Source organism: Aristolochia californica, unplaced genomic scaffold (assembly GCF_029961685.1).
Source record: "Aristolochia californica isolate CCGP_79_NKW_82.1479 unplaced genomic scaffold, dmAriCali1.0.hap1 SCAF_12, whole genome shotgun sequence".
Taxonomy (NCBI): domain Eukaryota; kingdom Viridiplantae; phylum Streptophyta; class Magnoliopsida; order Piperales; family Aristolochiaceae; genus Aristolochia; species Aristolochia californica.
This window is the reverse complement of record NW_027181793.1, coordinates 25,420,976-25,448,650: the sequence shown is the minus strand read 5'-3', so window position 1 is coordinate 25,448,650 and position 27,675 is coordinate 25,420,976. Positions and strand designations below refer to the sequence as shown.

The window sequence follows — 27,675 nt, the reverse complement described above, 5'->3', positions numbered from 1 at the left end:
GGTTTGCAGATCGTTGAAATTTGCAAGTATCGAGTCTGTTTGCGTTTCTTCTAGTTTCACTGTTTAGCTTCTTTTATTACTCTTCCTGTGAATATTGACGGTTTTTGTTGATGAGTTCTCTACGAATTTTTGTTAGCTGATCTCTGATTCTGTTTCTGATGGTGCTGCCGAAGGTAAATTTAGGATAGCGTCCATTGGTAGTGGAGATACTCGTCAAATTACAATCCATGTGACAGTACTACATTTTTTTTTAGAACAATAAGAAGAGAATTTATTGAAGGGGTTCAAACATTGAGGAAACAAAACAAGGCAAATATGAAAAACCACAAATCATAAAGTACACAAAATAAAAACATAACAAAGCTATACTATTTATGTGCAACCATATAATAGTGAAGAATGTATTGAAACCAGTTGCGCTAAAACTTCAAGGCATTAGTGAAGGCGTAACATAAATATAAGAGGAATCGGTCCGGTCGATATTAAATTCTCAACACTCCCCCGGACGTTGTCATTTGTGGCTCGTGGAAACAGGTGGGAGCGAGACTCGAACTCGGGACCAACCTTACTCTGATACCAAGTTAAATTTGGGTCGAAGGCCTTACCCTAAAATCACTATTCACTTAGGAAACCTTTTTCCCAACTAATAAACTCAAGATCTTTGTATCCACTAATCCATGTGGGACTATTTCTTAACACTCCCCCTTACGTGTAGGCCCGCTATCTTTTGTGGCTCTACAAGTGGATAATTTAGGTGGAGGCTCACATACTGAGTGGCTAGTCATTTTAGGATAAGGTCTTCAACCCAAATTTAATTTGATATTAGAGCAAGGTTGGTCCCGAGTTCGAGTCTCGCTCCCATCTGTTTCCATGAGCCACAAATGACAACGTGCAGGAGAGTGTTGAAAATTTAATATCAACCGGGCCGATCCCTCTTATATTCATGTTGCTCATTCACTAATTGAAACCAATTGCGCTAAAACTTTGAGGCATTAGTGAAGGCGCAACATGAATATAAGAGGGATCAGCCCGGTCGATATTAAATTCTTAATAGGATGGACTAATGTCCTCCATTTTTCCAAATTCTTGCACTAACTTTGGGAGGGATTAACTTGAACTCTCGTACGAAGGGCAATTAACCAAGATTAGAATCTTATCTCATCAAAATTACAGCGTTGATATGTAGCTTGAAGGTTATCATTCCTCAAAAAATAAAAGAGAACTTAAAAGGGGAGCTCCATGACTACTGAATCAAATTAAGGTTTAGTGGTAAACCTCTGAAACAGAATTTTAGTGTTATCTTTCAGTTTTCCGGCAGAAATTCTTATATTCATTAAAGGAAGTATTTTTTTTGAATCTTAATGTCTTTTCAAAAAGTTTACTGTCTATAATGTAATGCAACCTAAGGATTGGGGTAGGCACCTTCCTATTTAACCCACCACATGTGCACCTTAGCTAATGAGTATTAAAAGTTGTAAGGATTTTGATGTGTGCTTTCAGTGTCTTGATCTAATCATAGTGTCAATTACTACTACCAAAGTTTGGCTGGTGTACTCATTTATTGCATTTGCCAAATAGCTCTTAAGTGTATGGCAATGATGAGATCCTAACACTATTATCTTTTGAAATTGAGGTTCAAGATTCCTCTAAGTACACGAATTTTAATATACGATAACAAACTCAGACACTTAACATTGACTTATACGTGTAATTTTTGCAAATAAATAAAGGAACTTCACCCATTTTTTAAAAAGGAGTTGACTTTAGTAGAGTTGAATCCTCCAATATAAAGGAGGAAAAGGAGCCATACAATGAGCTTTGAAAAGAAAAAAAAGTTGACCCTTAATAGGAATCGAGCCCATAAGGTTAAAATAAGTCGAACCCCAAGTTACATTAACTTTTGAAATAAAAATACTCCTCTACTGAAGAGTCTACGGTAGGAATTGATTACGTGGGAGGAGTCAATCCCATCTAAGTCAAAAATAATTGTTGAAAGGTGAAACTCTAGTATAGTGGCAATGATGTAAAATGACTTCAATTCTTGTTTCTTTCCTCGCTTATTGACGTAAAGGGCATTGATGTAATTTATGACATATTCAATATTACAAATAGATGTTAAGGGGGAGGATTAGGCATGTCAGTTAATCCTAATCCTCCTTCCCTCTTTCACTCTCTATTTCTCATAACCAACCACTCTTTCTCTCCTTCTTCTTCTTTCTCTCATCTTTTCCCCTCTCTCATTACTTCCTTCTTCAACTAATCTTGGTCTTTCACATTAATCATCAAGGGATCCAAAATCATACAAAAGTAAAAATGGCTTGAAAACTTCACCTTGTAGACTGCTTTCCTACTACAAATCAAGTTATTCAAACTAGGACAAAGAAATTAAACTATTGTAAAAATGAACATGAAATGGATAAATCAGGGAACTCGATACCATGAAGAAGATCGGCCTTCTTAACAAAAATGAACTCGAAATAAAAAAGTTGCACAAAATGAATTGGTTACACAGTAATACAGTAACAAACATTTGAAAGGGACAAAAATAAATTGTGCCACATAAATAAAGCCTTCAGAGATAGTTATTCTCTTTCTGTTACTTTCTTCTCGGTTTCGATGTTTAAACCAACAATGAACAAGAAAAAAAAGAAGTATGTGGTTAAGAGGATCTGACTGCGAAAAACTGCAAACTGGGAAGAAACAGATGAAGCATTCGTCAAGATAATGAGGATTAAAATCTTGGAAGCTCTCGAAGTAAGGAGGAGTTGTGAGACATGATCAACAAGCGGACCTCTTGTAATCGACTTGCATCATCATTATGAACCGCTACTTGATTGCACCTCTCTGCTTCCTATAGATTTGGTTGCCCTTGATTGGATTTTCAAAATCCGAATAGCCCTCTTCAAATGTTGACTTGTTCAAGCAAACCTTTGGTGATATTCAGTTAAGAAAATCCTAACTAATTGAACGTTACTTATACCGTATTCAACAATATTAAACTCGAACACAACCAATATCAATGTGTATTATTTTTAAAACATTAGAAGTCCTCATGGCATCTTTCTTATACTTGTTAGTTTGTTTTCCTTTAATGCAATCCACACATGCACTAAAATCAGTAAAATCAAGAGCCTCAAAAACTCTATCATTTACTAATCTTTTAATTCTATCAATGGAGATATAAGTTAATCTCCTATGCCACGACATGGAGGATTTCCAATTTATAATACTATTCTTAATGCGAATATTAATATCATACACAGTAGTAAGACTGCAATCAAAGGTAGGGTTTAAAATAAGTTTGAATAATCCTTCTTCTAAAATTCCATTTCCAACAAGAACATGGTCTTTGTACAATTGAAGGTCCAAGGAAATTAAAATTGAATCCAAATGGCGAAAATCTGGAAACTAAGATAAGATTTCTAGAAAAAAATGGAACATAGAATATTCTTTCAAGGTTTAATACAAAGCTAGTATTGAGGACAAGTCTGTAAGTTCCAACCGCCTCCACATGTGAACCCATCTTGTTTCCTGAATAGATGGAGCATTCACTTTGCATAGGTTTTCGTTGGTTCAAGAAGTCTTGCACAGTGTTGGCAACATGGATTGTAGTACCAGGATCAATCCACCGAGTGTTATAAGAAACATGAGTCTTATTAGATTTGAAACACATTGAGGATATAAGATTATTTTTCTTTTCAAGCCAAAGTTTAAATTTGGGATAAGTTTTCTTTATATGTCATTTTTTTCTTGCAAAAGAAATATTTGACATTGCCCTTAAATGTTTTATTAAGAGGCATTTTTCCCTTCCATTTCTTAAAAGGTTTCTGGCCACAAGTAATCAAAAGCATACTTTTGATCCTCTCCTGATTCAGCCTCCCTTCCTCTTGTACACACATGGTCAAAAGTTCATTAATTGACCATTTCTCTTTAGGTGTGTTATACGATATTTTGAAGGGTACATATTTAGACAAAAGTGAGTTAAGGATGAAGTGGACCAAAAATGACTCGAACATCTCAATCTCCTTCGATTTTAGTCTTGTGGCCATATCCCGCATTTGTTTGATGTGCTCATGCATACCCTTGGTGTCCATAAATTTTATGGAACACATTTGGGTTATCAGGGTGCTCGCTAATGCCTTGTCGAAAGCCTCAAACTGTTCCTGAATGGCTTGAAGAGATTCATTTGTTTTTTTGCACAATAAGGAATGGATCCATGGATACTCTTCTTGAGACTTCATAAACATCAAACTTAATCAATTGGATCACTCCCAAAGTTCAAATGATGTTATCACAATTTGGGTATTGGATTCCATGAGATTTGGAGGTTCATCCACTTGAAGTGCCCAGTCAAGATCTATGCACCCCAATAACAGGAGAATTTTTTCCTTCCACTCAATATAATTCTCTCATTTTAATGGAATAATAGATGAATCAAAGTTTGGGACAGACAAAGTTTAAATAATTGCAAAATAGACAACACGCTTAATAAACATATAATGAAGCAAATTTTTTGAATATTTACCCATGTAAATAATTCAAATAAATAAATCAGCGTGTAATTATAATATTTCATATGGGTATAAATTATAACACATAAGCGGATTATGTCTCTTTATGATGGACCCAAAAATTTGTTTATAAAGAAATATCCTAGGTCTATCGGCAAATAGAATATTTTTTTTTAATATTTATTTCCCATCCTGATTAATCACTTAAATATAACATTTACCTTGTGGGGTTAAATTATTATATCTCTATGATTAATCATAATTTTTTATGTCATTAACTTTATGTGACTAAACTTAATATCACTAGACATTTTCATGATTATGAATATTATAACAATTACTTAATTATTCAAATGTATACAAAAAATATAACATAAAAATAATTGACTAAAATTGATGTCAATTATTAATTTCTTATATTTAGGTTAACCTAAAATATGCATAAAAACCAAATAAAGTTTTTCACAATTGAAAATTTGATAAAATATGCATAGTATATGTGCATGTAAAATTATTTAATTCATATGAATTAAAATATAAATTGCATAAAAAACAAATATAATAATTTTACAGAGATATAATTATATATCATATGTATCTAATGATAACATATAAAGGCCAGATGGTCTAATGGTCTCTGTTGCTGAAAGCCAGGCGCACGTGTTCGAATCTCCGCTTGCACAAAAATTACTTTTTGTGAAACGAGTCGGCTCGGCTTCTTCTTTGACCAACTTGGAACTAGCGAGTCAGGTCGACTCAACCCCTCGAATCGGCGATTCGTTATTTAAATAAAACTACCTTATAATTTAATTTAATTTTTTTTTTCTGCGCTGGAGGTCGTCTTCAACCTCCAGCCACGCGCAGAGGGGGCGTTCGATGGCGTCCGCCGTCGGTGGCGCACCCCGCGCCGGCCACCGCCGTTCTTTCGACGCAGAAGCCCAAGAACGCGACGGACGATGGGAGCCGTCCGTCGTTGGCACATTCCGACGCACGGTGCCGGGTCTCGAATCGCCGGCCGACGCGCAGAGAGCACAGAGCGTCGCTCAAAAAAAAAAAAATTCTCAACGAAAATGAAGCCATCAGAGAGGCACTGCTCTGATACAAAATGAAATTGACATGCATCTTCATTGTGAACTACTCGATTGCACCTCTCTGCTTCCTGTAGATTCGGCTGCCCTTGACTGGATTTTCAAAATTCGAATAGCCCTCTTCAAATGTTGACTTGTTCAAGCAAACCTTTGGTGATAGTCAGTTAAGAAAATCCTAACTAATCGAACGTTACTTGTACTGTATTCCACAGTATTAAACTCGGACACAGCCACTAAGCCACACTCCGACTCTCGACAACTCCAGTAATGGATGAAAAAAGTGGCCAACAGCAGGCAGCTGAAGGAGAATCCAAGCCTCAAGTTGAAGCTCCAAAGCAGGCTGAAGCTCCGAAGCCATCATTAGCTCCACCTCTCGAAGCATCAAAGCTCCCACTTGAAGACCCGATCCCCCCACTAGTGTCAGATTATAAGATGAAGAGAGTGGTCCGCATACTCACAGTTTCATGTTTCATCCTCTCTCTTCCGGTGCTTGCTGCCGGGTTATCGTTACTCTACATGCAGGACTACAACTGTGAAAACCTGATTCATATGCCAGAGATGCGAATCGTGATCGGAGTCGCAATGATTCTCATATTCATCATCAGCAACCTGGTGATCTACTATGGGTCCCGTTGTCTCATGCCGGGTCTCTTGGCTGCGACGATCCCACTCATGGTCATGTTCATTGTGGGACTTGCCCTCGTCGGAGCTTATAAAATGGAGAGCCGAGCAGTCCCGGACTCACCGATGTGGCTCAAACTTAGAGTTGGCCGGCATGGACGTTATTGGAACCATATAAAGACTTGCTTGTACCGCACTCAATTCTGCCATGAATTAGGCTTCAGAACGATGGGACTAACGTCCTACGAGTTCAGCACGAAGAGGCTCACATGGATAGAGGTAAAACTCGTCTCCAACATTGTTTCCGGCATGAATTATCTGTACTCTATGCCACGGCTCCACTGCTTCTCATAAGTCAATGCAAACCATTTTTAACTCTCAAAGACACTGTTAGTCTGTTAACAGCCAGAATAAGAATTCTTTTGTTGCTTCTTACAGTCCGGTTGCTGCAAGCCACCATCTTTCTGCGGGATGCAGTACGTGAACGCGACCTGTTGGATCAACACAAGGGAAAGCAAAGAGTACCAGGAGCTCCACTATGCATCAAGGCCAGTTTTGGGAGGGGACTGTAGCACCTGGGACAACGCCCAGAACAAACTCTGTTACGATTGCGAATCATGCAAAGAGGGGTTCTTGAGAACCCTCCAGCAGAGGTGGAAACGCCTGGGCATCTTCCTCAGTCTAATGGCAGTGCTCCTTATCACTACCCATGCTCTGATTTTCGCCGCACATTTGGCAGATATGAAAAAAATGTAGGGTCGAGAGAGACCGAAATTTAACGAGTACCCAATCCGTCTGGAACTAGTTTCGGTGTTTAGCTTCTTTTGTTGGATGTTAGCTGTGAATAATGAAGATTTTGTCGATCAGTTTCTCCGTATCGCGGTGCATTGTTCATCTTTTGTTCCTCATGGTCATTTAGGATGCTAGTAGATGAGCTTTTCTTCCTTCTTCTAATCTAGATTGACGATTTTCATTATCTTCATTATAAGCTAATCCGGAAGTATTTGATATGTTAATTCACTTAAAACAGAAAAAAGAGAGAAAGGACTCACTTTTACTTACTCTTTAACCGATCCATGACTTGCTAAGGCTAACAAATCACCTGGTACGTTTATGTAGCTGCAATATAGTGAACCATCGTTGTTACTGTTTGCATCAATTTGGTGGCAATACAATGAACATGGCTCAGGGTTTTCTGAGCCGTATTTAAATATAAGATGGAACCAAGATCAAAGATTGTCCTTATTTCATCTCATTTTGAAACAAGATTCAAAAATCTCGAGAGGTGATCCATGGTCTGTCCCTTTTTGTACTTTAATTAATGCCAGCATAAAGTATGCACACGATCAATTTGAACATAGGAGGTGCGAGCACTTATGTAATGTCTGTAACTCCCAATATCCATAACTAAACGAGAGAGAGAGAGAGAGAAAGAAATAGCTCCATGGAGGCAGAGCATCAAATGGAGCACTTCATCTCATTACAACATCAAATGCCAGTATAGTAAATCATATGCCGCTTTAGAACAAATTATGTACACTATGACTCAAGAAAATGAGTGATTAACTCTGCAATTGGCTGCAGAACATAAATTATCTAAATCCTCTCCTGCGCCAGAGAAAGAGGAGATGAAAGAATTGAGCAGCAGGGCTCTACCTCATCATCAGTATAATGCAGAGTTCCACAAGATCTGTCCGAGAAAGCATGAATGCTGCTCAAGGAGGACCCTCTGTCACTAGCCTCCTCTGCATCTGCATCAGAGCTAGCCTCTGGCAGCAAATCCCGGTTTCCTTCTTGAATGCTGTGAGAGCGTGACTCCCAAGAATCGTTCTCAGTAGTATAAGAACAGCTAGCCAGACACTCAACTTCTGACCCTGCCTCAGATTCTAGACCTCCTGACTCTGCACCAGAGTTTGTCTCAGTTTTCAGGTCCTGATATTCTTCCAAAGAACTAGAATCTGGGGCTATCAGGTCAATCGTTGACTGACCATGTTCATCCAATCCGGGAATTGAAACCGCAACTCTTTGAATTACTGATTCTTTTGGAAGATCTTCTTTCACTCCCAGAAATGATGTAGAGGACAACAAATTCTGATATGAATGAAGAGTTGCACCCTGAGCGTCACCAGAGCCACTTGGTCTAGAAGATTGATTACTTGTATTCGCCTGAAAGTCAAGTTCCTGAAAGAATTTAATGTGCATAACCAGTGTCATTTGTATATTACCACAATCAGAAGTGTAGATATTAAACAAGCACTAAACCTGAAGAGAACGCCAAATCGCTTCCATTATCAGGATCTCTTCATAATGTTGATTGAATTCTCCATGCCTGTGCAATTTAATTAGGTAAAAAAGTAACATCACATAACTTAGGAATTGACAATGCTGATATTAACACTTTTTTCCAGAATAAAATAAGAAAAAAACTTAATGCATATAAACTTAAACAGCAAATCCCATGTAAACTAATAATTGTCAGATGAAATATCAAAATTTGCCATGGTTCAATGTGCCAATTTCTCATTGGACAGAGAATTCTATCTGGTGAATCTCACAAAAATGACAAGACAAATGCATCATATTGATTTGGTTTGATTTGTAAAATTCTAAACAAAACGATATTTACCTTTAAAAGCTTAGAAAAATAATGGTCTATAAGTTACACCTATACAATATCAAAATGCATCATGCTGATTTGATATGATAATTAACAGTGTTAACAAATGGATTTTGCTCTTCCTTAGTTCAGGGATATTTACTGGTCCAGGAGTCGTGCCAAAACAATCATTTTCTTCTGGGATACTACATATAAAGAATTCCCAGGGCCGATAGAAGCAAAGTGGTTTTCTTCAATGCTACTTAAAACAAGCTAAAATATTATTCACAGACCTCTCGGGTAACTGATAGACCATACTTTCTGCTGGTACCTCCACGCAACAGCCTCTAATCTCCTGGGAGTCACCTGCTCAAATCCACATGATTCCCACAAAATAATAACATTGGTAAATACTATTGAATGCATGTTTGATTCCCACATAGAAATTGACTATTTATTGCTAAAGGGCTTTCAGGCCTTTGAAGAGACTGTCGAGGACCCATAAAGAACCATTCCTTCAGAATTCAAGGAATTAAGTATTGCCACACATGTGCAATTTTTAAGTCTACTACCACGACTATTAACTCCATCACTCATCCAAACCTCATTAGGATGAAATAGAAAGGTAAAACCTGCAAAAACTCAAGTCTCAAAACAGAACTTGAGCTTAGCCCAAAGCTTGAACCTGATGATTGTGCTTCAATAGAAGAAGGGTGGTCAACAAGCCAAGCCCGATCATTCTGAGATTCACGCCTCTCTATTTGCATTTTGGCTTCAATAACCTTCTGTTCTTCCTAAACCAAGAAACAAACCAACGATTTGCCTTCAATTTCAATAGAAATTTATTCAAACACCTTTAAAAACAAAATTGTAACAGTTAGTTACATTAGAAACAGGACACATACACATTAATTTAAGACAAGAACACATACAGCTAGTTCTTTTCTTTTCTCTTCCTCTGTCTTAGCACCACGGAACTCAACTGCATAGCTTGAGCATTTGCAAAATGGGCACCTTAAACAGTTAAGAAATTCAAACTCTGGCATTTCACTGTACTGTTAGTTAGCTAAGACAGCTTAAATCAACAAAATGTCTTCTTCTCCAAATTCTGGGGGTAAAGTTGTAAAGTCAAGGACTTCAGTTCCCTGGATGGCCAAGTCCAGGAAGTCACCGGATATGTCTTAACAACCAGGACCCTAGCTTTTGCCATCATCGCTGGAACAAACTGAAACACTCCGAACAATAAAGCACTCTCTCCAAACAATAGAGCAGTCTAATGCACTTTCAAAGTAGAAAATCCAACAGTTGATCTATTTCAGCTGTAGGTTGAAGAAAAAAAATCATATTTCAACTGTCCAAGCACATTTTGGAGGACTTAAATTTGTAACATAGCTCTCTTTTTCTCACTTCCGAGACTTTTTGCATGTTAGGTGTCCACACTACAGAAGCTAAAGGCTCCAACTAAAATGCCTGTGAACATTAAGGAAATCTCCTTTACTCTCCTTTTAATTTATATGCTAAATGAAATTTTTTCTTTCCATGACATCAAGGAGCAAAAACTGCAGTTCCCAGTGGTTCATCTGAACTGAACTTTTTCAGTAAGAGAACAGCTTAGAAAGTACAGGGCATTTTCGTGATTCTAAGAGTAATAGCAGTCGGTTGCCGATAAGCAACCATAACTACCTCAAAGAAGAAAGATGCTGACGACTATGTTTAGAAGATGCAAATTAGGTACGAGAAACTTAGTGTAGAAAATAATAACGAACTGGCAAATGCACATGATGGTGTATTTAAATAAAATAACAAAAACGATTATGAAAATGAAAAGATACTGAGCAGGTCGAGCAGCATTTGAAGGCTTCATCTGCAGAAAGCACTCTACATCGAAAAATTACAAGCAAAACTTACATTAACTAATGGTATTAGAAACCGAACAGATAACTAATGGAAATGAAGGGAAGGAAACATACCTGTGCAGACTCTTTTACTGCAGCATATCGAGCGATTTAAACTCGGGTAGTACTGAAACAACAGAAAAAAGGAACCAAAAAAAGAAGTTGTGGCCTTGGTATCAGAATCTCGAATCTTGAAATGAAACTGAAGTAAACAAATCAGGGAACTCCCAGCCATGGAAATGCCCAACCTCTTCGGAAAAATTCATGAACGTCAAATAAGAAAGTAATATGGAATAAAAAGAAGGCCTTTAAGAATCGAATTCATCCGAAAATCAAGTAGTAAAACGGAAATAAATTTAAAAAAAAATCAAGTTTTTAGAGAGCTCCATGGATAATAAACAACAAAGAAAAAGAGAGCGCGTGGAAACATCAAAGTTAAGAAAAACCCAGAAGAGAATTACGAAGAAACAGATGGGGCATTCTTCTAAATCAGGATTAGAATCTTCCACGCCGTCGAAGCAAGGCGCGAGCTTCTGAGACAAAATTAGCTTGCGGAGCCTCTTGTAATCGACATCAGACGGCTGCCGTATCAGTCGTTGCGGTTTCGTGAACCGCTCCTCGATTGCGCTACTACGCTTCCTGCAAATTCGGTTACCCATCGATCTTCAGCTTCTCCTTTCCTTCTTTCGTAGTCGAAATCTTCATCGATTTGCGTTTCCTATCATCTGGGTTGTTTAATTTTGCAGTGCTCCTTCCTTTCCACTTCCAGAATAGTTTTGAAGTTCGTTCTGCAACTTTTGTTCTTTCTTGTCAGAGTAGTTTTTCTGTAAACGAAGAAAAGCAAAAGCAGGATTAAAATATAGGAGCCTACGCACAGAAGTCGCGGCGAGCAAACTTGTGTCTGCAACTTGCTCAGGCGAGCTTCCCATTCGGTTTAGAGCTCTGAGTCGAATCGGCAACAAAATCCAATTATAAGCTATCCGACTCGGTTATCCTGCCTGCATTTTCGCTTTTTTAAACAAATTAAAAAATCACTCTCATTAGAATTGATGAGCTTCCTATTTGAATGTTTGGTTCTAACTCGTCTGGTGGCTTAATCCTATCATTAGAACTTTTGTCTTACCTTAAAATTAACTTAATTATTCATCAGTCTTTTCGGTTCTTTCAAGACCGTCACGCCTCTTTGCTTAAATATAATACCTTATCTAATACCAAACCTTCTCTACTCTTGAATAACGTTTAATTATTACATTTAGCCCAATTTAATGCGCTTTTGTCATATAATTTTATCATTTTGATGGTGTTCTATTAGTGATTAATTTTGAACCACTTTTATTATGTACGCAATTAAGCTAGTTACATTTCGGGTTTGTTGGCAACTAACTCTTAAAAACAATATTAAATACCACCTAAGTTTACAGAAATGTTAACCGTAATATACAATTAATAAACATTCAAATAATTATCTTAGTAAATAAAGTTAGCTAAAAGATAAAGCAGTATAATTAAAGTAGGGATTTATGTGTCACCATTAAGCCGGGAGAGAAATTTGTATGCGAAATCAAATTGTCATGTTTCATTAGTGGGTGTTAAAAATTGACCATGGTTGACTAATGGTCAAATAACTATCAATATCAAAGCTTTAGTGAAATTTTGGATCAATTATTGAAATCAGAATCTAATCAAGGGTTAAGATGAGGCCAATTGTATAGGTGCCACCATTAAAGTCAATTAGAAGAGGATTACCATTTAATTTTAAGTAGAGGAGGTGGCACATTGCAAACATATGGCTTATACGCAAACACCTTTGAGACAAGACAAGTAAGGTAACACATGGAAGCATCAAAAGCCACAAAAATATTAATCAATTAATGACTCAACATTTGTCACAATCTCTATAGATTAGAAATAATCATGATAGAGAAGATTAAATAGAGGAGAAAAAGTAGGTTGGTTCAACAAGGCAAAGTAAAATACGGTATATACGAGATGTGTCGGCGATATGAGACCAAAATATTTGCAACAAAATGTATCTCATTCTGGACTAGTTGAATTGACGGATATGAATCGGGCATTCATGAACCAACCAGAACGTGTAACGTCTGCTAAACGTGGGAACCCCTAGCGACCTCCAAGGACGCATACGAAATCGGATTGATTCATAGCACATCCTTGCAATAATGAGCTCCGAATTCAACGAAAGACGCACGGAATTCCCTTTCTGGGTAGGTGCGAGGTCAAACCTTTACACACTTATACTGTATACGTTCACCTCCTTAGTGTACACTCCAAGACATTTTGTCTTCCACTTATTTAAAACCAAAACGAAGACCAGGCCCCGCCGACACCCACACCCACACCACTCCCATGCCCCCCAACGTGGACATCATTAAACGGCCGGTCTCACACAAGAACGGGCCCCACTAATGTGTCTCCTTTATGTACATAAGGCATGATGCATGTACCTGAATGTTCCAAACCATTATATTTAAGTCAAATGCGAAATAGAAAAAGTAGTGAAAAGATTAATCTGAATTATGCCTGTAATTATCGAGATCAATGAAATAGTCCCCACTATAAAGTAAAATATAATACGAAATTAAATGTTATATACTTAGGTATGGTGTATGTACCGGATATATATAATTCCTGAAGGAATAAATGGCACATGACCGTCAGTCAATCACGTTTCGATGTGTGGCCACCGGCCAAAGCAAAGTTGGAAAGAGAAACGGCTGCCCAAGTCGTCGTGAACTGTTTTGGACTAACAGATCATTGGACGCTTCGGGAACGGGGACAAAGCGCTTTTATAAAAAGAACTGAATCCCTATTTGCTTTGATTAAATCTCTCAATCAATGAAGCTGATGCCGGATTATTTGTCGGACAAGTCCTTATATCTTTTTTTAAAAAATTAATTATCAGTGGATGAATGTAACGGAGAAATCGGCGATTTGCTTAATTTTATTTCCTGGCTTACCGATCGCTTATCAGGAACTACAGATCAGATTTTCAAGGTCCCGGTGATTGCTAAATCAGGCGATCTCAGATGATATGAATTCGCAGTTTCGTTGGACCGTGAAACCAGCATTCATGAATGGAAAATGAAAAAGGTCCTGCACCACTAATCCGGCCGCAACGAGTTTACGTCCGTCACGAGGCACGACCCGCGAAGCAGAGGATCCGATACCCGAGGTAGAAACGAAACGAAACTCACCCACTGCGAGTTTTTTTCCATGCTCACGAGTCATCGCCTTCGGACGTGAGCTTTCTTGTGGTCCCGCACCAGTCACCCCACCGCCTCTAATATGCCAGTGGTTCCCATTACTCCGTACACAAATTGTATATGGTACCGTCTTGACTATCTGTAACCCGATCCGCGTATACACTCGTAGGCGGTACTTGGTACCGTATACGCGATCGAGCGCGGAACCTCCGAACCAGATCCGATTAGGGTGGTTCAAAACATCCAAGCGGGATCCTGCCAAGAGTGGAAAGAGGGAAATCCGAACCTGTTTTATACAGAAACTAGAAGAAAGAACAAAACAAAAGATCCGTTCACAGCTGGACTGTACGAGCAGTGTCAATCATCCATTTGAAAGAGAAAATCTGACGGTTGCCGTACCCTTGGGACCCATCGACAACCGTGAAACAACCCTTTTCCTTGCTTCGCTGGTTTGCTGGCTTTTTCGTAGATGCTTAGCTGTCGCTTTCTCAAGGGTCTTATCTTCTTCCCGAATCTCACATTCAACGATTCGATCATCTAATGCCTTTGTCCTGTCCCACCTCAAACTTTCTCATTGGCCAGATGGCGCGGGGCCGGCATTTTCTCTATTCAGGGGTAATTTCGTCGTGGAATAAAAAGTCGTCCAATTTATCGCCATCTTTGTCCTTTCTAGCATTACTTAATACGAACCCAATCACCTCGTTTTCCGACTCCTCCTGACCTCCTAATCAGGATCGGGTTAAGTCATCCAGATATTTCCGAATCTCTAAAATGCACTCCACCGACACTACAGGAAAATACGAAACTAGCCCCCTCAGCTTTTTCGCTAATTTTGCTGTCTGCCTAATTTCCAAATTCATAGGTGAAAAAGGACTGGAAAAAACCAAATCTAAATAAGCAAATGGGAACATAGTCTAGTAGAGAAGAAACTCCATACTTGCTCTTGCCCGAAACTGTAGCTTTACAGAAACCCAAAACTAGAGGAGGAAAGGCCTCTTCCTAGCGCTTCCTCCGACAGAAAAAATTGAATTCAGTGCTTTTCAATTCTCTTGCCATAATAACAAAGAACAAAAAAAAAAAAAAAACCCAAAAAATGAAAGGAAATTTTTTTAATTTACAACTTTTCCGTGATTGTACCCGTAATACGATAGGTACCATCTAACGAACTTTTTCAATCCGGTCTGTAAATCGGTCGTCGGCTTGTACCCCAATTCCTGCCTCGCGTGGGTGATATTGGCGTGCGTGAATGGCACGTCCCCGTTCCCTGGCATTTCGATTATGTTCTTCTTGGCCTTGACTTTGAGGTATCTCTCCAGAATGCCTACTAGCGTCGGCACCGTCACCGGTGACGTGTTGCCAAGGTTGAAAATCCTATACGGTGCAGGACCCCGCTTCTTTCCTCCGCTGCCCGTGCTCTTCCCGGCAGTGTCCAGGGAACCCAGGCAGCCCTTGACGATATCGTCGATGTAGGTGAAATCCCTCGCCAGATCGACGTGGTTCTTTCCGCGGTAGACGGTGATGGGTTTTCCCTGGAGGATGTTTCGGGTGAAGGAGAAATAGGCCATGTCGGGTCTTCCCCAGGGGCCGTAAACTGTGAAGAACCGCAGACCTGTGATTGAGAGGCCGTAGATGTGGTTGTAGGTATGGGTGATCTCCTCTCCGGCCTTCTTCGTCGCAGCATAAAGGCTGGCCGGCTGGTCCGTTCGATCGTCTTCGGAAAAAGGAACATTCTCGTTGAGACCGTAGACAGAACTGGATGACGCCCAGACGACCGCCGGTTGTGGATCCGCCGACTTACAGGCTTCCATTAAAGTCACCAAGCCGGCGACGTTGCTGTGGACATAAGATGAGGGGTTCTCCATGGCATAACGTACGCCAGCCTGGGCCGCCAAGTGCATCACGTGGGTGAAGGCCACTATGTCGAAGAGCTTGGCCAGCAACCTGGCGTCGTTCAGGTCGCCCTCAACGACGAACACTCCGTGCTGGTTGAGCATCGCTTTACGGGCTTTCTTCAGTGACGGGTCGTAATAATTGTTAAAGTTGTCGAGGCCCACGACCCCGTCTCCCCGCTTCTTCAAGGCAATCGAGACGTGGGAGCCAACGAACCCAGCGGCACCGGTGACGAGCACTGACATCTCGCCGCCTCCAGCGGCGCGGCCACCGTCTGGGCGATGCGTGGGCTGGGCACTTGTCCTGACCTGCTTCTCCCACTGGATTCCTCCCCACGACGCGGTGAAATACTTGGTACTCGTATCCATGAAGCTCTGGAAGCTGAGATAAGAGGCGGTAAGGGCGATGAGGAAGAGGGCCCAAAGGAACATGGTGCTGGTGGATGCGAAACATCGGTGGAACTGGCGGTTGATGGCATGCGCCCGCTCGATCTTCACCTTCCCCGGCGTCGAAGGAAAGAGCTCGTCCTCTAATGAAGGCATATCGACTCAAATCGAAACGAAAAAAGATTGAGATGGATATAGATACAGAAATAGAAATGAAAATCAATGCGAGAAGCGCGACTGGAGTGGGGAATGAAGAGGTGCTTTGATTTTCGACAAATTTTTTTTTTTTCTGCACCTGATTTGAAAGGAAGGGAGAAGGGGGAATTTATAGTGGTCACCCACCGGAACCGACAGCCAGACGCGTGAACGCGCTAACGGACGGCGAAATTTAGCATTATATAAATGGAACGTAAAAACGAAAAGAGGAGGTAATATATACAAGGAGCTAATCCGTGTATGGCCTCTGAGCGGGGGTCTCTCTTTGTTTAGATTTTGGTTTCCTATTTGTTTTCCGCTTTTGAGTTTAGGAATTTTAAAAAGAGAAGGAGAACATGGGGAGGGGGATAGTATTCGGTGGGGATTTAATTATTTTTTTTGTTCAATTTTCTTTGACCACCGGTTGAACCGGTTGCGTCTCCGACGGAGTAGGGCCTGGGTAACCGTGAGGTGTCTGAGGAGCCCCGTCGCCCGTTGGTCGTGGTTCTGTCTGTTATTAGACATTTTGGAGTTAGGACTCCCTTTCGCAGCAGTTTCCCTTTCTCTTTGTGATAGCTTGGCTTTTGCGGTATCCGTCAATTTACTATATGTGGGGACGCTCTCCACTTGGCGCCATTCACCTGGTCTCCTCCTCCCGCCAGTCACTCACCCTTGAGACGGTGAGATTTCGATTTTTAACTCCCTTTATACTCGGCTATCTTAGCTCTTTTAGCCGCAGGACAGCAAGCAGCCTGCTCATTCCTTTAAGAGAAATGATCGATGTGCAACCGTGAAAGCGATGAAGATGTCGGGATTTCATGATTAAATCTCTTTTTAAGCCGAGAAGAACGATCTCGGTCTCCGCCTCTCAGCAGCGTAAATCGTAATTGGAACCGAGAGATCAGTGATCATTGAGAGACTGAAATAGTGCGCAGCTACTAAATTGTGCAAGTAAGATTCGTTTTCGCCCCTAAGAAGCAGAAAATTTGTTTCGGCACTTGAACCGTTTGATAAAAGTCCCTCGTTGTTGAACTTTCTCAAGGAAGAGTACTAGAATTTGTCGTCCGGCCGAAACATCCAACCGTTGTAGCTCGTACAATTTGAGACTTGAACACGTTCAAATCAAATGGGGACCCTCGGAGGAAATGCGTCCATATATCAACATTCTGGACTAGTCCAGGAAGTAGACAGGTTACTTACGTGTTGGACCCAATCTGGTAAAGCAGGTTAGTCTTTCTGATCATTATGTGAAATTGGAAGAAAAAAGAAGTGGTTGGGTTCGAATAGATTCTAGACTTGTCGGGGCTCAAACCTACCCGCCCCAACGCGACCCTTCCTCCTCCACAGTCCAGCATGGACTGTGCTGTTGCTGTAAGTTAAAGCCGAAGCCGAAATGGGAGATCCTCCTGGTGATGTCATAAACCTCGGAGCTGCGGACTGGAGGGAATGAATAAACATAATGAGATTGATTTGTTGTGAAGTCGTAGCGAAGATTGATTTCTCCAAAATGTAGTAAGATGCTTGTCAAGGTCCATTGCAATTTCTACTAGAAATGAAAGGCTGATAGCAGTAGGAGTCATCATTGAAGCAACGGCATTTTTCTGCTGTCTTGCATTAAGAAGCTGCCTACTTGACATAATGATTTTTTCCCATAATTTTACTTTCCTTTTCTGTTATTTCTTTTATATCGACAACACTCCATAGGAATCTCATCTATGGACCCTTGGCACATGGCCGTAAAATATAATGGAAACAAGGATATCCACCAATATGGTATCTTTTAATTATATTATAATTTAAATTTGTTTTATCAAATCTGAATTAAATAGTATAAACAATTTATGTTATTATTTATTTTGCCACATGGGGCTTGTCACCTTTCTTACTCATCGTCACAAAAACTACGAAATTGAAGTTCAAACATTTCTTGAATTAACCTGGTTGTTCAAACATAAATCATTTGCCGATCTTGAACTTATTAATCCCGATAAGGAAATTTGTGTGAAACCAAGGGTGTTCGCCATGTGCAAACCATCAGTTTCACTCAAATTTCCTTATCGGGATCAATAAGTTCAAGATCGGCAAATGGTTTTTGTTTGAACCACCATTCTAAAGGTTCTTCAGAACAAGTTGATTCAAGAAGTTTTTGAACTTCAATTTTGCAGGTTTCTGCGATGTCGAGGGATTTTAATAGTGAAACCTCATCACTATGCTTGCTGCGTTTTTTTAAGTGTTCATGGAGAGTGTGGGCATGGCTAGAAATGGCGTATGCCTCAAAAGGTTTTATTGCGTATGCATATACCGTATCTCCAATTATTTCTAGTCTCGTATGACATCGAAGATGATAATATTTTGGTATTTGTTCAACATGGGCATGGAATATTAACCATTCATTTCCTAGGACAAAGTCTTGTAATCGTTCGACTCCAATGTCAAGGTGAATTTTTCAAGCTTCACATGGAAGTATTAAGCTTTCTCCTTAACCAATCGTTACTCAAGGTGGTTTGGTAAGAGGTTTCCATAAATCTTCTGCAAGTAAAGCATGTATGTCTAGACAAAATGTATTTACTGTATCTACAAGGAGCATGAATATGAAATCTGACATATTCGGGGAATTTAAAATTACCTGTAATATAAGAATTTTTAAATGCTACATGATCTGCATTTATTCGGATACTTCGTTCTTCTCGGAAACGAAGAAAAACAAATACCGGGAGATGCGATCAACCGGCCGCAACTGAGTCAATTAACGGTGACTCCAATGCAATGTCTCAAACCCAAGTGGCATTTAGTAACGTAAATAAAACTCAAGATAGAGGGCCTGATTGTCCACGCAAAAAAAATTCAGGTGCTCAGTAATGGTGGTGGCAGTTATTCTAACTTCCTCGGGCATGGAGGCCTGAAACCTACTCAATCTCAGGTTCCAAACCGCCATAGTTTCCCTACTTCTCCGTATCGAACGCGAGGAACCTTCCAAGAATTTATAATTATCTCGTTTCGTATCAAGGAAATGGAGAAACCAAGAACATTAAGCACTCTCTTGTGCCTTCCTTTGTGGTTTTTGTCTTCAATAGTCGCAGCATTCCCTGAGCTCCCTTCTCAGAAATGTAAAACTTGGGATCTTGAGAAAGAATTTTCTCTCCTAGTTTTAACTTTGCAACAATTTTATTTACATTCCTTGCAAATATATTTTGTGATTTCGTCATTCCATGGCAAAGAATTAAAGTGTTTTCAATACGTTAGTTCTTTTGAAGTCTGCAACAGTAACCTCTATCCTTTATCTGGAATGCAGATAACCGACCAACCTCACCTGATTTCATAGTAAGTTGGTACAATGACAGACGTGATTTTAAGGCTGGTGATGTTGCAACTATCAAGATTTCATTTCTGGAAAGTTCAGAGAACTACAGAAATCTTCCCACAGACGGATATCATGATAGGTTTACAATTGCAGTGGGGGGGAGAACGGGAAATAGTTCGTTTATATCTGGCGTCTCCGCAGTTGCAGAGGCAGATTTCACTAATTGGAATATGACTTTTGTTCCGATTATCGTTGGGAAATTTCAAGTGACTATCAAGGATTATTATACAGGGATCTCTGATCAGTCATTGCATTTTAACGTTAGACCTGGTAAAGCTTCATCACTTGGAAGGAAATCTGCTTTGCATTTATGTATTCTTCTGCAACTGTTGACTTATTGGCTTCATAATTTTTTTAGTTTTATGTTTCCACCCAAGTTGTTTGAAATGCATCTATTTATCGACTTAAACAACCTAAATTTGCCTCTCTTGGTCTGTGTTCTAATGATATCTAATACATGGTTTAAGGAGATATATACCCAGCTGTTTGTTTCGCGTCTTGGAGGAACTTGGAAAGTGAGTTTGAAGCAGGCAGAAAAGCTAGAGCTTTAGTACTGGCAAAGGATGCTTTTGGGAATAATATTTCGTCAACAAGCGATGACATTTCCTCGTTCAAGTTCATGGCCGTGTATGCTACTTACGTAAATGGGTCCATTCTCAGTGAGCTTCAGGTCACTTACATAGGCTGGGACGAGTTCGGTTACATTGCTGTTGAGTTTCTTGCTGCCACAGCTGGACCTTTTTTTTTACATTTAGAGGGCAAAAATCAGACCTTGAATGGGTCTCCCCTACCTTTCAAGGTAACGCCAGGTAAAGTCATTTCATCTCCCTCTTTTTTACTCTTGTTTATAGATAGTAACTAATCAAGGTTTGCACCACCGCGCAGGACCCTTAGATATCACTAACTGCTCAGCTGTATGGAATTATGGAATTAATGTCCTGCAAATATTTTCTAATCTGGAGGTTTTTATCTATCAAAAGGATCGATTCGGCAATCTTGTTGATGGGTCTTACGCATTTGATGCACTAGTTACTGAGGAGGCAACAAATTTGTCTGTCCCACTGACAGATTTGCAACTTGAAGTAGCAGGAACTGGCGTTCAGTTACTGTCTTTCTCTGTATCTGAACCAGGAGAATTCGTGCTCACAGTATTTGATGACAAGCAAGATGGATCCACCACTAACATGCGATACGAGTATACAGTCTTTGTAGGTTTGTCGGTCGATGTATTTTCCAATAAAAATCTTATTTGGTTGGTCAGAACTGCATTTTGTCTGAATAACTTGCTGAGTGTTTTTTCTGTGTAGGTTATTGCCATGGATTGAACAGCATTGTCAACGGTTCAGCTTTACAGGGATCGGTTGCAGGGGGGACATCGCACTTCTCCATATATTTGCAAGACATCTACCATAATCCTGCTCCGATTAGCCTGCAATGGATTCGTGTCCAGATTATAAGGAGAAATGATTCTCTTGAAGTGCCACCTAACATTGTACCAATTGATGGTAAAAATGCTTAGTTTTGTGTTTGTTTTGATATTATGGTGGACTGAACCAAAGTTGATTTCACTACCAAAATGATATCATTGAACAGAGATTGGAAAGCCTGTATTGGAACCTATCCAGCAACACTCTGGCAATGCTGGAGGCATTACTGCATCTCCTGTAACAAATGCTGTAAGAGCGTATCTTCTCTGTGTTTTCTTTATCTGTTGCAGCCCTTCTTTTAGTTATTTCTGAGTATGGATAATGCACAGATCAGCAATTTCAACGTCGAGTTTCTACCTGTAAAATCGGGCTTGTATGATGTTTGGGTATTTTGTGGAAATATTCCATTAAACGGTGGTCACCCTTACACATCTGTTGTATTCCCAGGTAGTTCTCCCTTACATTTTATCTTCTTTTTTTTCTTACTGATAAAACTCTGAAGTTATGTTGGTTAATTGCTTGATGGGATTCTCTCTCACAATACTGCTGCCAAATCCCTGCAGCTTCTGTCAATACGTCAATCTCAAGCGTAGTGAAATTCTCTAAGAAAGTAACGAGACTTGTAAGAAACGTAATTGTTCTGCAACTCGCGGACAAGTTTTCGAACCCTGTAATGTCCCAGCAAAGAAAGCTCGCATTTGATTTTCGCTCACCAAATAGTTCAGAATTCGTGAGTTGGATGTTTGAAGACAATGGAGATGGCTCGTATCTTGGTTATTATCTAGTAAACAATACTGGCACTTGCGAGATATGTGTTTCTTTCGAAGGCAACACATTGCCTCCATGCCCGCTTGAGATCAACGTGTACAGACGTAAGTCCCACTTCCAATGGCAGTAACCAGTATGGTACCTTTCTCCTACTTTAGTTTCTTACTGCTCCTCGTAGTCTTCTTGCAGAAGAGTATTTTCCCCAAGCCTTCAATGATACAATTTCTGTTTGGGAGAACGAATCAGTGGCTTTTGATGTCCTGCGAAATGACTATTTTGCGGATGGGGACATCAGCGTCATTGAAGAATCAATGGTGGAATTTAATCTGTTCTGAGTGTATTTTGTTTGCTGATCTATACATCTTTCCTTCAGTTCTTCCCTTCGAAAATTCTGTATTTACTCTTCCATATCGTGAATATTCAACAGCCAAGTTATGGGTCACTTCTTCGATACGGACAGCTCTTCAGATACACACCCTATCAGGGCTTCTTCGGAAGCGATTCTTTCTCTTATACACTACGTGATGTGAATCAGAACCTTGCTGCCGGCACGGTTATCATCTCCGTCTTCATCAGCCCACCGCGATTCGTATCATTGCCCTCTCAGTTGGAAGCTACTGAAGATATGATCTGTCCCAGATTTAGGTAAAAGCCGTTCCTCACCGTAGGTTTGCGTTTGAAAGCACAGAGAAAAGCGGCGGCGAGCACACTGAAGCTGAACCAAACCTGGTTCCTCACCGCCGCATGTTTTCTGGTGTGTCACCTTCGGGAGGTTGATCTGTAGCTTGATGCCTCGTATATTCAGAAAGACAGCATTGCTACTCACGTTTTGATAATGTGGGTGTTTCGAAGTTTACTCAGGTATTTAATTTCGTCGATCTTCTTTATGGCAGCGGCTTCTGTGGATTCGAGATACAATACTCGGACCCGAAGGAGAATATCTCCGTTACTCTCAGTGCACCATTTGGCACTATATTGCTTGCTCCAATGCCTATGCAGTTTTGGAAACCAGAGCAGGATGGTTTGTCTGCGACTAGAGGAAAAACCGGGAAAGATATGATCTTGGCTGGTTGCGTTGAAGTAATTAATTCTGCACTTCAATTGGTTCAATATCTTGGGTAAAATTCACAAAAACCTTACTGGCTTATTGATTTATTAGGTTTTGATCCATAAACATATCATTTTTTTCACCAAAACTAGTGATTTTGATAAACTACTCTGCCTCTCTTTGTCACTTCAGAAACGAAAATTTTTATGGCAACGACGTTATCAATTTGTCTACCAAGAACAAATATGGAACAGAGAGTGCAAACGTGCCAATAGTTGTGGAGCCCATCAACGATCCTCCATTTATTCAAGTCCCTGAATATATAATCTTGGAGAGAAAGGGGAGCAACGTCAGTTTAAAAATCTTCGATGAACAAAAGCCAGCAACTGAGTTCTTGATAGGCGATCCCGATCTCTTTTACTTCTCAGGTATGTCAACTATCCTGTTTTCTTTTTGGTTCCGTTAACTTACAAAATGATTAACGTTAATTCGTTTTTCAGGTAACAAGTCTTTGTTTATAGTCACAATCTCTGTGGAGGCTAGTTCGGGAGTTCTAACAACAACTTTACCCGTTCATCTTATTAACACGACTGAAGTGATGCTCCAGAACAGCTATCAATGGCAGCCCTTACAGACTTTTGTCACCATCTCAAATCATTTTGTAATTAAAGGTGAAGGGTTTAGATTCCGCGGAACAATTGAAGAATGTAACAATGCCATGCAACAGCTTTTATACGAAGTAAGTGTTAGATTATATTTACTTTTTCTCCGTTTTTTTCTAAAGAATCGCAGTAGAATAAGTCTCTGATCATTTATCTTTTCTTTTAAATTTACGATTCTGATTGCATTGATGTCATACTGCTGGTCCAGGGAACCGATAATGGGGCTGCTCTCTATGTTACAGTAAATGATATGGGAAATTTCGGATGCTATTCGAACTGTACAAAGAGAATGTCATTGCCGGTGCTGACGGAGGCTACCATACATCTGGTGCAAAAAAGACCCATGAGCTCACTTGTTTCCAAATGTAAGTTATTGGCAAGCTCTCAGCTATCAACAAAAGAGAGTGAAAGTAAACAAAGGAATCTTTTAAAACTGAAGGATTTGCTAATGATGCTCTGCTTCTTGCAGTGCTGGGATCAGCGATAATTATTGGGTTCCTCACAATGCTTTTACTGGGGGTGATGCTTCTTCTTTTCATTTGTAAATGTGCAACTGCCCTAGGCTACAAAAAGAGAACACCTATCCAGAAAGAAGTCCAGCTCTCTGACGCAGATAGCTTCCAAAAACCAGCGGTGATGTCCTTTATTGAGGATTCCCTCCATGGCTTATTAGTCAAGTATATGATTCCAATCTGATAATTTGCTTATTTATTTAGGAGTCTTCTGCAACTTCTTCAGAGAATGCAACTTACTTCACCGGCTGCTCAACCCCTTTCCTGCTCAGAGCCCACCGCTCCAACTTTCGTCAGCGGTAACTCTTAAACCGAAAACTATATGAACATCAGACAAGTTCTTAGGAAATAGTTTCGAATAGTTAAAGTTCTGTTTCTCAGTCTCATATATCAAATCTAAAAAATAGTTCGGGTTTTTCTGGTCTCTCAGGTCTTCCCGGAGATGTGAGCTTGGAGAATCAAGCAAAGTGGAGTCTCGTTCTTTGAGAGATTATGTCACTACTGGAGAACCACTTGCCAGTTGAAGGAAACAAGTATTGTTTGTCTTGACAGCTTACCAAACTACCCACTTGAAGTTCTCCATGATCACCTTTTGAGTAATGGGTTTTGGTTCCCAAAATGTCAAATGCTATAAAAAAAAAACTGTAAATTAGAAGAATTTAGTTCTACCATTCTGTTTTACAAATGTACTGATCAGTGTTACTTACGGAGAGTATAATAGTAGTTCACAAATTGGGATTATCTAAGTTTTGATTATTATGTTAGAATCTAATTTGCTCAATTCCTCTAAAGTGGGAGAGAGCAAAGGTTGAGACGGTTGTTGATGATGATCATAAGCAAACTACTAAAAAGACCAGTTTGAGACATAATCATCTGTTTTTGTAAGGTTAAAGAACCGTTCATTTATGTGGGTTAATATGAAATAAATCTTTCTAATAGTGGGCACCTGTTTTAAGCTGAATCCATTTCTTTCTTTTACGTTTTTGGTGAGAAATTCTTCATGACCCAGTCAGGCTCTTCAAGTATGGCGTTCACTTTTGCTTGCTAAAGTATACAGTTGGACATGGTTAATTAATACACTATTCTGGAGTGAAAGGGAGTCAGCAATAGCGTTATGGATCGATTCACGGCGGCACCTGTTGTGACCTTCCTTCCATCGTCTCCCCGCAGGCTCGAAGTGCCATCTTCAGGGTTCGAATGACCACGCAAAGCGATGGGGCTTCACCTTCTAGATGCACAGAATTTCAATCTCCTTCTCCGGCTTCATCCGTCGTCGATTTCCTCACGCTCTGCCATCACCTCAAGGTGCGATTCAATCCCATTTATCGCCATCTTGTTCTTTCTTCTTAAAAATGGAAATCTAATGGAAGAAGCGAAAGTTTGAAGTTCTTTTCTTTTCAATTTATAGCCCACGAACCGAGCTGGGTGGGTGCGGCGTGAAGTGCACGGACCGGAATCGGTTGCCACTGATTGCTCATGACATTCCAGGGGTGAACAGAGACAGGTAATTGTATCATCCTTCACTTTTGAGTGAAATTTAATTTTAGGTGCTCACTGCTGCCGTATTGAAACTTATTTCGAGCTTTTGTTACTAAATTGCTTACTTATCGCTGTGCTTTTTGCTTTGTAGGTGTATAAAAATGGCCATTGTGCATGACATTGCTGAAGGTGAGACTGTTACTGTTTTGAGCTTTTCTACAGTTGTTTTTCTTTCTTTTCTTTTCTTTTCTTTTCCTCCCGCTTGAATTGGAGGGTTTAGGACAATTTGGATTTGCTTGTCGGTTCGGTATTGTGTTCTACTTATCTACGAAAGGCGTTAGCTTGTGAAAATATTTGAATGGGTTCCGAACTGTTAGCTACCGTTTACCTTTAATAATCCTATTGGTAATTTAGGTAAATTATTAGGTGCTTTATATCAGTGCAGATTTTTGCACTATTTTTGATAGCTGGGTTAAGCATTATCTGCAGGCTGTGCTTTTCCGGTCTATATGTTTCGACTAGTGCTGCTTCTAATGTTGTGGACTAGTCTTTCAAATGTCGACCTTAGTTTAATCTGGGACATGTAATAAATTTTAAGGATTCTCCTTTGCTTTATTTATTACATCTATCTATATATATATATGTGTGTGTGTGTGTGTGTGTTCATGTCTAAAAAACTGTATTTTTCCAGCACGTCTATGCTCATTCATGTCTAAAGGATCAAAAGACAAGGAAAACTTAGAAAAGAAAGATGAAATATTAATGAATGCCCAAAAAGCCGTTTTCTGCGGGTTGTATGGCTGATAACTGATAACTATAAATATTGAGTTTTAACCTGAACTGTGGAAGACATGGCGAACAAACTCGAATGCTATCTATTGGCCTAAAATGGATGAATTGTTTTGATCATATCAGCAATCAGATATACCCTAGCATGGTATTTTGCCATATATTTTCGTCTGTGATGGGCTTGGCTATTACCTTCTTGTCGTTCATTAATCCTATAAAATTCAATGCCCTTCTGTATTGATCTGGATTACTATTGGGATGTCCAGTGTGTCTCAGACTTTGAACATGGCTAAACACACTTAAAACATCTGTTTTGGTAGACAAGTTATGGTATGTTCAAGTATGTGTCTGTTTCATGTCATCATTGATTAATGTACCGTACATGTTTAAGAAAGTATTTCTCGCAGACATTCTAATAACTTCTGGCCATATAGCATTTTTTTACATATTAAGACTATCATAGAATGTTTTGAACTTTTCTGCTTTTAGGGGATGTTATTCCTTAGTAACGATTGAAACCCTTCTGCTACACCATTTGATGTCTTTCACTTATGAAAGATATGAGCAAAGTTTAAAAATATACTCTGTGACAGTCTATATGGTGCTCTCCTTCAGGTATCTGTAACTGTTTGCTTATCATACCTCTCGTAGAATACTTGTCACACTTACCTTTATTTTTCTTTTTCTTTTTTAATGGCCACACTTACATTTCTGTCTATTATGCTACTGATGAATAATGTTATTTAATACTTAACGTCATGTAATGTCATTGTGCTGTTGAAGGATATATTTTCCATATTTAACTCTTTTTACTTGATCACATTTCGAATGAAAAGATTTTTTTTTTTTTTTTTGACTCCATTTACCTTGTTCATATCTTGTATAGCCATTGTTGGTGATATCACCCCTTCAGATGGAGTGCCTAAAATAGAGAAAAGTCGTAGAGAGTGCGAAGCTTTGGATCACATGTGCAGACTACTTGGTGGAAGCTCCAGTGGTACCTTGCCATGTTCTTGCCAACACTTGTTTATAAAGTTCTTTAACAAACTGTTGATTAAGTTTCTCAGTGCTGGAATTAATTTTCTGTATATGAAAAACATGGACATGTTTTGATGAAGAATGTGGTAGATGTTCTTTTTTATTCTCTGGAAATAATAACACCTCTATGGGAGATATAGAGTTGGCGCAGAGTCTACAAACATAAAGCAGATCACAGGCTGTTG

At 39.6% G+C, this 27,675-nt stretch overlaps 3 protein-coding genes across 3 annotated transcripts; 1 reads left to right on the top strand and 2 right to left on the bottom strand.

Annotated features, from left to right (window-relative positions):
• Nucleotides 1–7,542: 7,542 nt before the first annotated feature.
• On the bottom strand, nucleotides 7,543–11,638 carry LOC137946149 (E3 ubiquitin-protein ligase DA2L-like). Its single transcript, XM_068792352.1, has 9 exons — nucleotides 11,587–11,638; nucleotides 11,173–11,499; nucleotides 10,787–10,838; nucleotides 10,649–10,694; nucleotides 9,749–9,830; nucleotides 9,502–9,610; nucleotides 9,110–9,182; nucleotides 8,483–8,549; nucleotides 7,543–8,401 (listed from the first exon to the last, which is right to left on the bottom strand). The coding sequence occupies exons 2-9, from the start codon at nucleotides 11,368–11,370 to the stop codon at nucleotides 7,817–7,819; spliced, it is 1,212 nt and encodes a 403-aa protein (XP_068648453.1). The 5' UTR covers nucleotides 11,371–11,499; nucleotides 11,587–11,638; the 3' UTR covers nucleotides 7,543–7,816.
• Nucleotides 11,639–14,852: 3,214 nt separating this feature from the next.
• LOC137945209 (UDP-glucuronate 4-epimerase 1) lies at nucleotides 14,853–16,540 on the bottom strand. Its single transcript, XM_068790987.1, has one exon. It carries the CDS (start codon nucleotides 16,365–16,367, stop codon nucleotides 15,045–15,047), a length of 1,323 nt encoding a protein of 440 aa, XP_068647088.1. The 5' UTR covers nucleotides 16,368–16,540; the 3' UTR covers nucleotides 14,853–15,044.
• A 992-nt stretch (nucleotides 16,541–17,532) lies between these two features.
• LOC137946761 (protein GAMETE EXPRESSED 2) lies at nucleotides 17,533–25,858 on the top strand. Its single transcript, XM_068793068.1, has 20 exons — nucleotides 17,533–17,632; nucleotides 19,699–20,037; nucleotides 20,235–20,576; nucleotides 20,653–20,979; nucleotides 21,075–21,272; nucleotides 21,361–21,443; nucleotides 21,524–21,641; nucleotides 21,758–22,066; nucleotides 22,152–22,276; nucleotides 22,390–22,607; nucleotides 22,856–23,080; nucleotides 23,203–23,438; nucleotides 23,511–23,749; nucleotides 23,881–24,037; nucleotides 24,142–24,305; nucleotides 24,389–24,483; nucleotides 24,615–24,717; nucleotides 25,355–25,489; nucleotides 25,593–25,688; nucleotides 25,815–25,858. The coding sequence occupies exons 1-17, from the start codon at nucleotides 17,533–17,535 to the stop codon at nucleotides 24,706–24,708; spliced, it is 3,369 nt and encodes a 1,122-aa protein (XP_068649169.1). The 3' UTR covers nucleotides 24,709–24,717; nucleotides 25,355–25,489; nucleotides 25,593–25,688; nucleotides 25,815–25,858.
• The last annotated feature ends 1,817 nt before the right edge of the window (nucleotides 25,859–27,675 follow it).

Bases quoted from the DNA above. Each gene is read 5' to 3' on its own strand.
- LOC137946149 (XM_068792352.1), bottom strand. From the start codon at position 11,370: ATGGGTAACCGAATTTGCAGGAAGCGTAGTAGCGCAATCGAGGAGCGG. The intron at 10,839-11,172 runs GTAATTCTCTTC...CTGTTGTTTCAG, and splicing joins AATGCCCCATCTGTTTCTTC to TACTACCCGAGTTTAAATCG. The intron at 10,695-10,786 runs GTATGTTTCCTT...TTTTCGATGTAG, and splicing joins CAGTAAAAGAGTCTGCACAG to AGTGCTTTCTGCAGATGAAG.
- LOC137945209 (XM_068790987.1), bottom strand. From the start codon at position 16,367: ATGCCTTCATTAGAGGACGAGCTCTTTCCTTCGACGCCGGGGAAGGTG.
- LOC137946761 (XM_068793068.1), top strand. From the start codon at position 17,533: ATGGGGACCCTCGGAGGAAATGCGTCCATATATCAACATTCTGGACTA. The intron at 21,273-21,360 runs GTAAAAATGCTT...ATCATTGAACAG, and splicing joins TAACATTGTACCAATTGATG to AGATTGGAAAGCCTGTATTG. The intron at 21,444-21,523 runs GTAAGAGCGTAT...GATAATGCACAG, and splicing joins CATCTCCTGTAACAAATGCT to ATCAGCAATTTCAACGTCGA.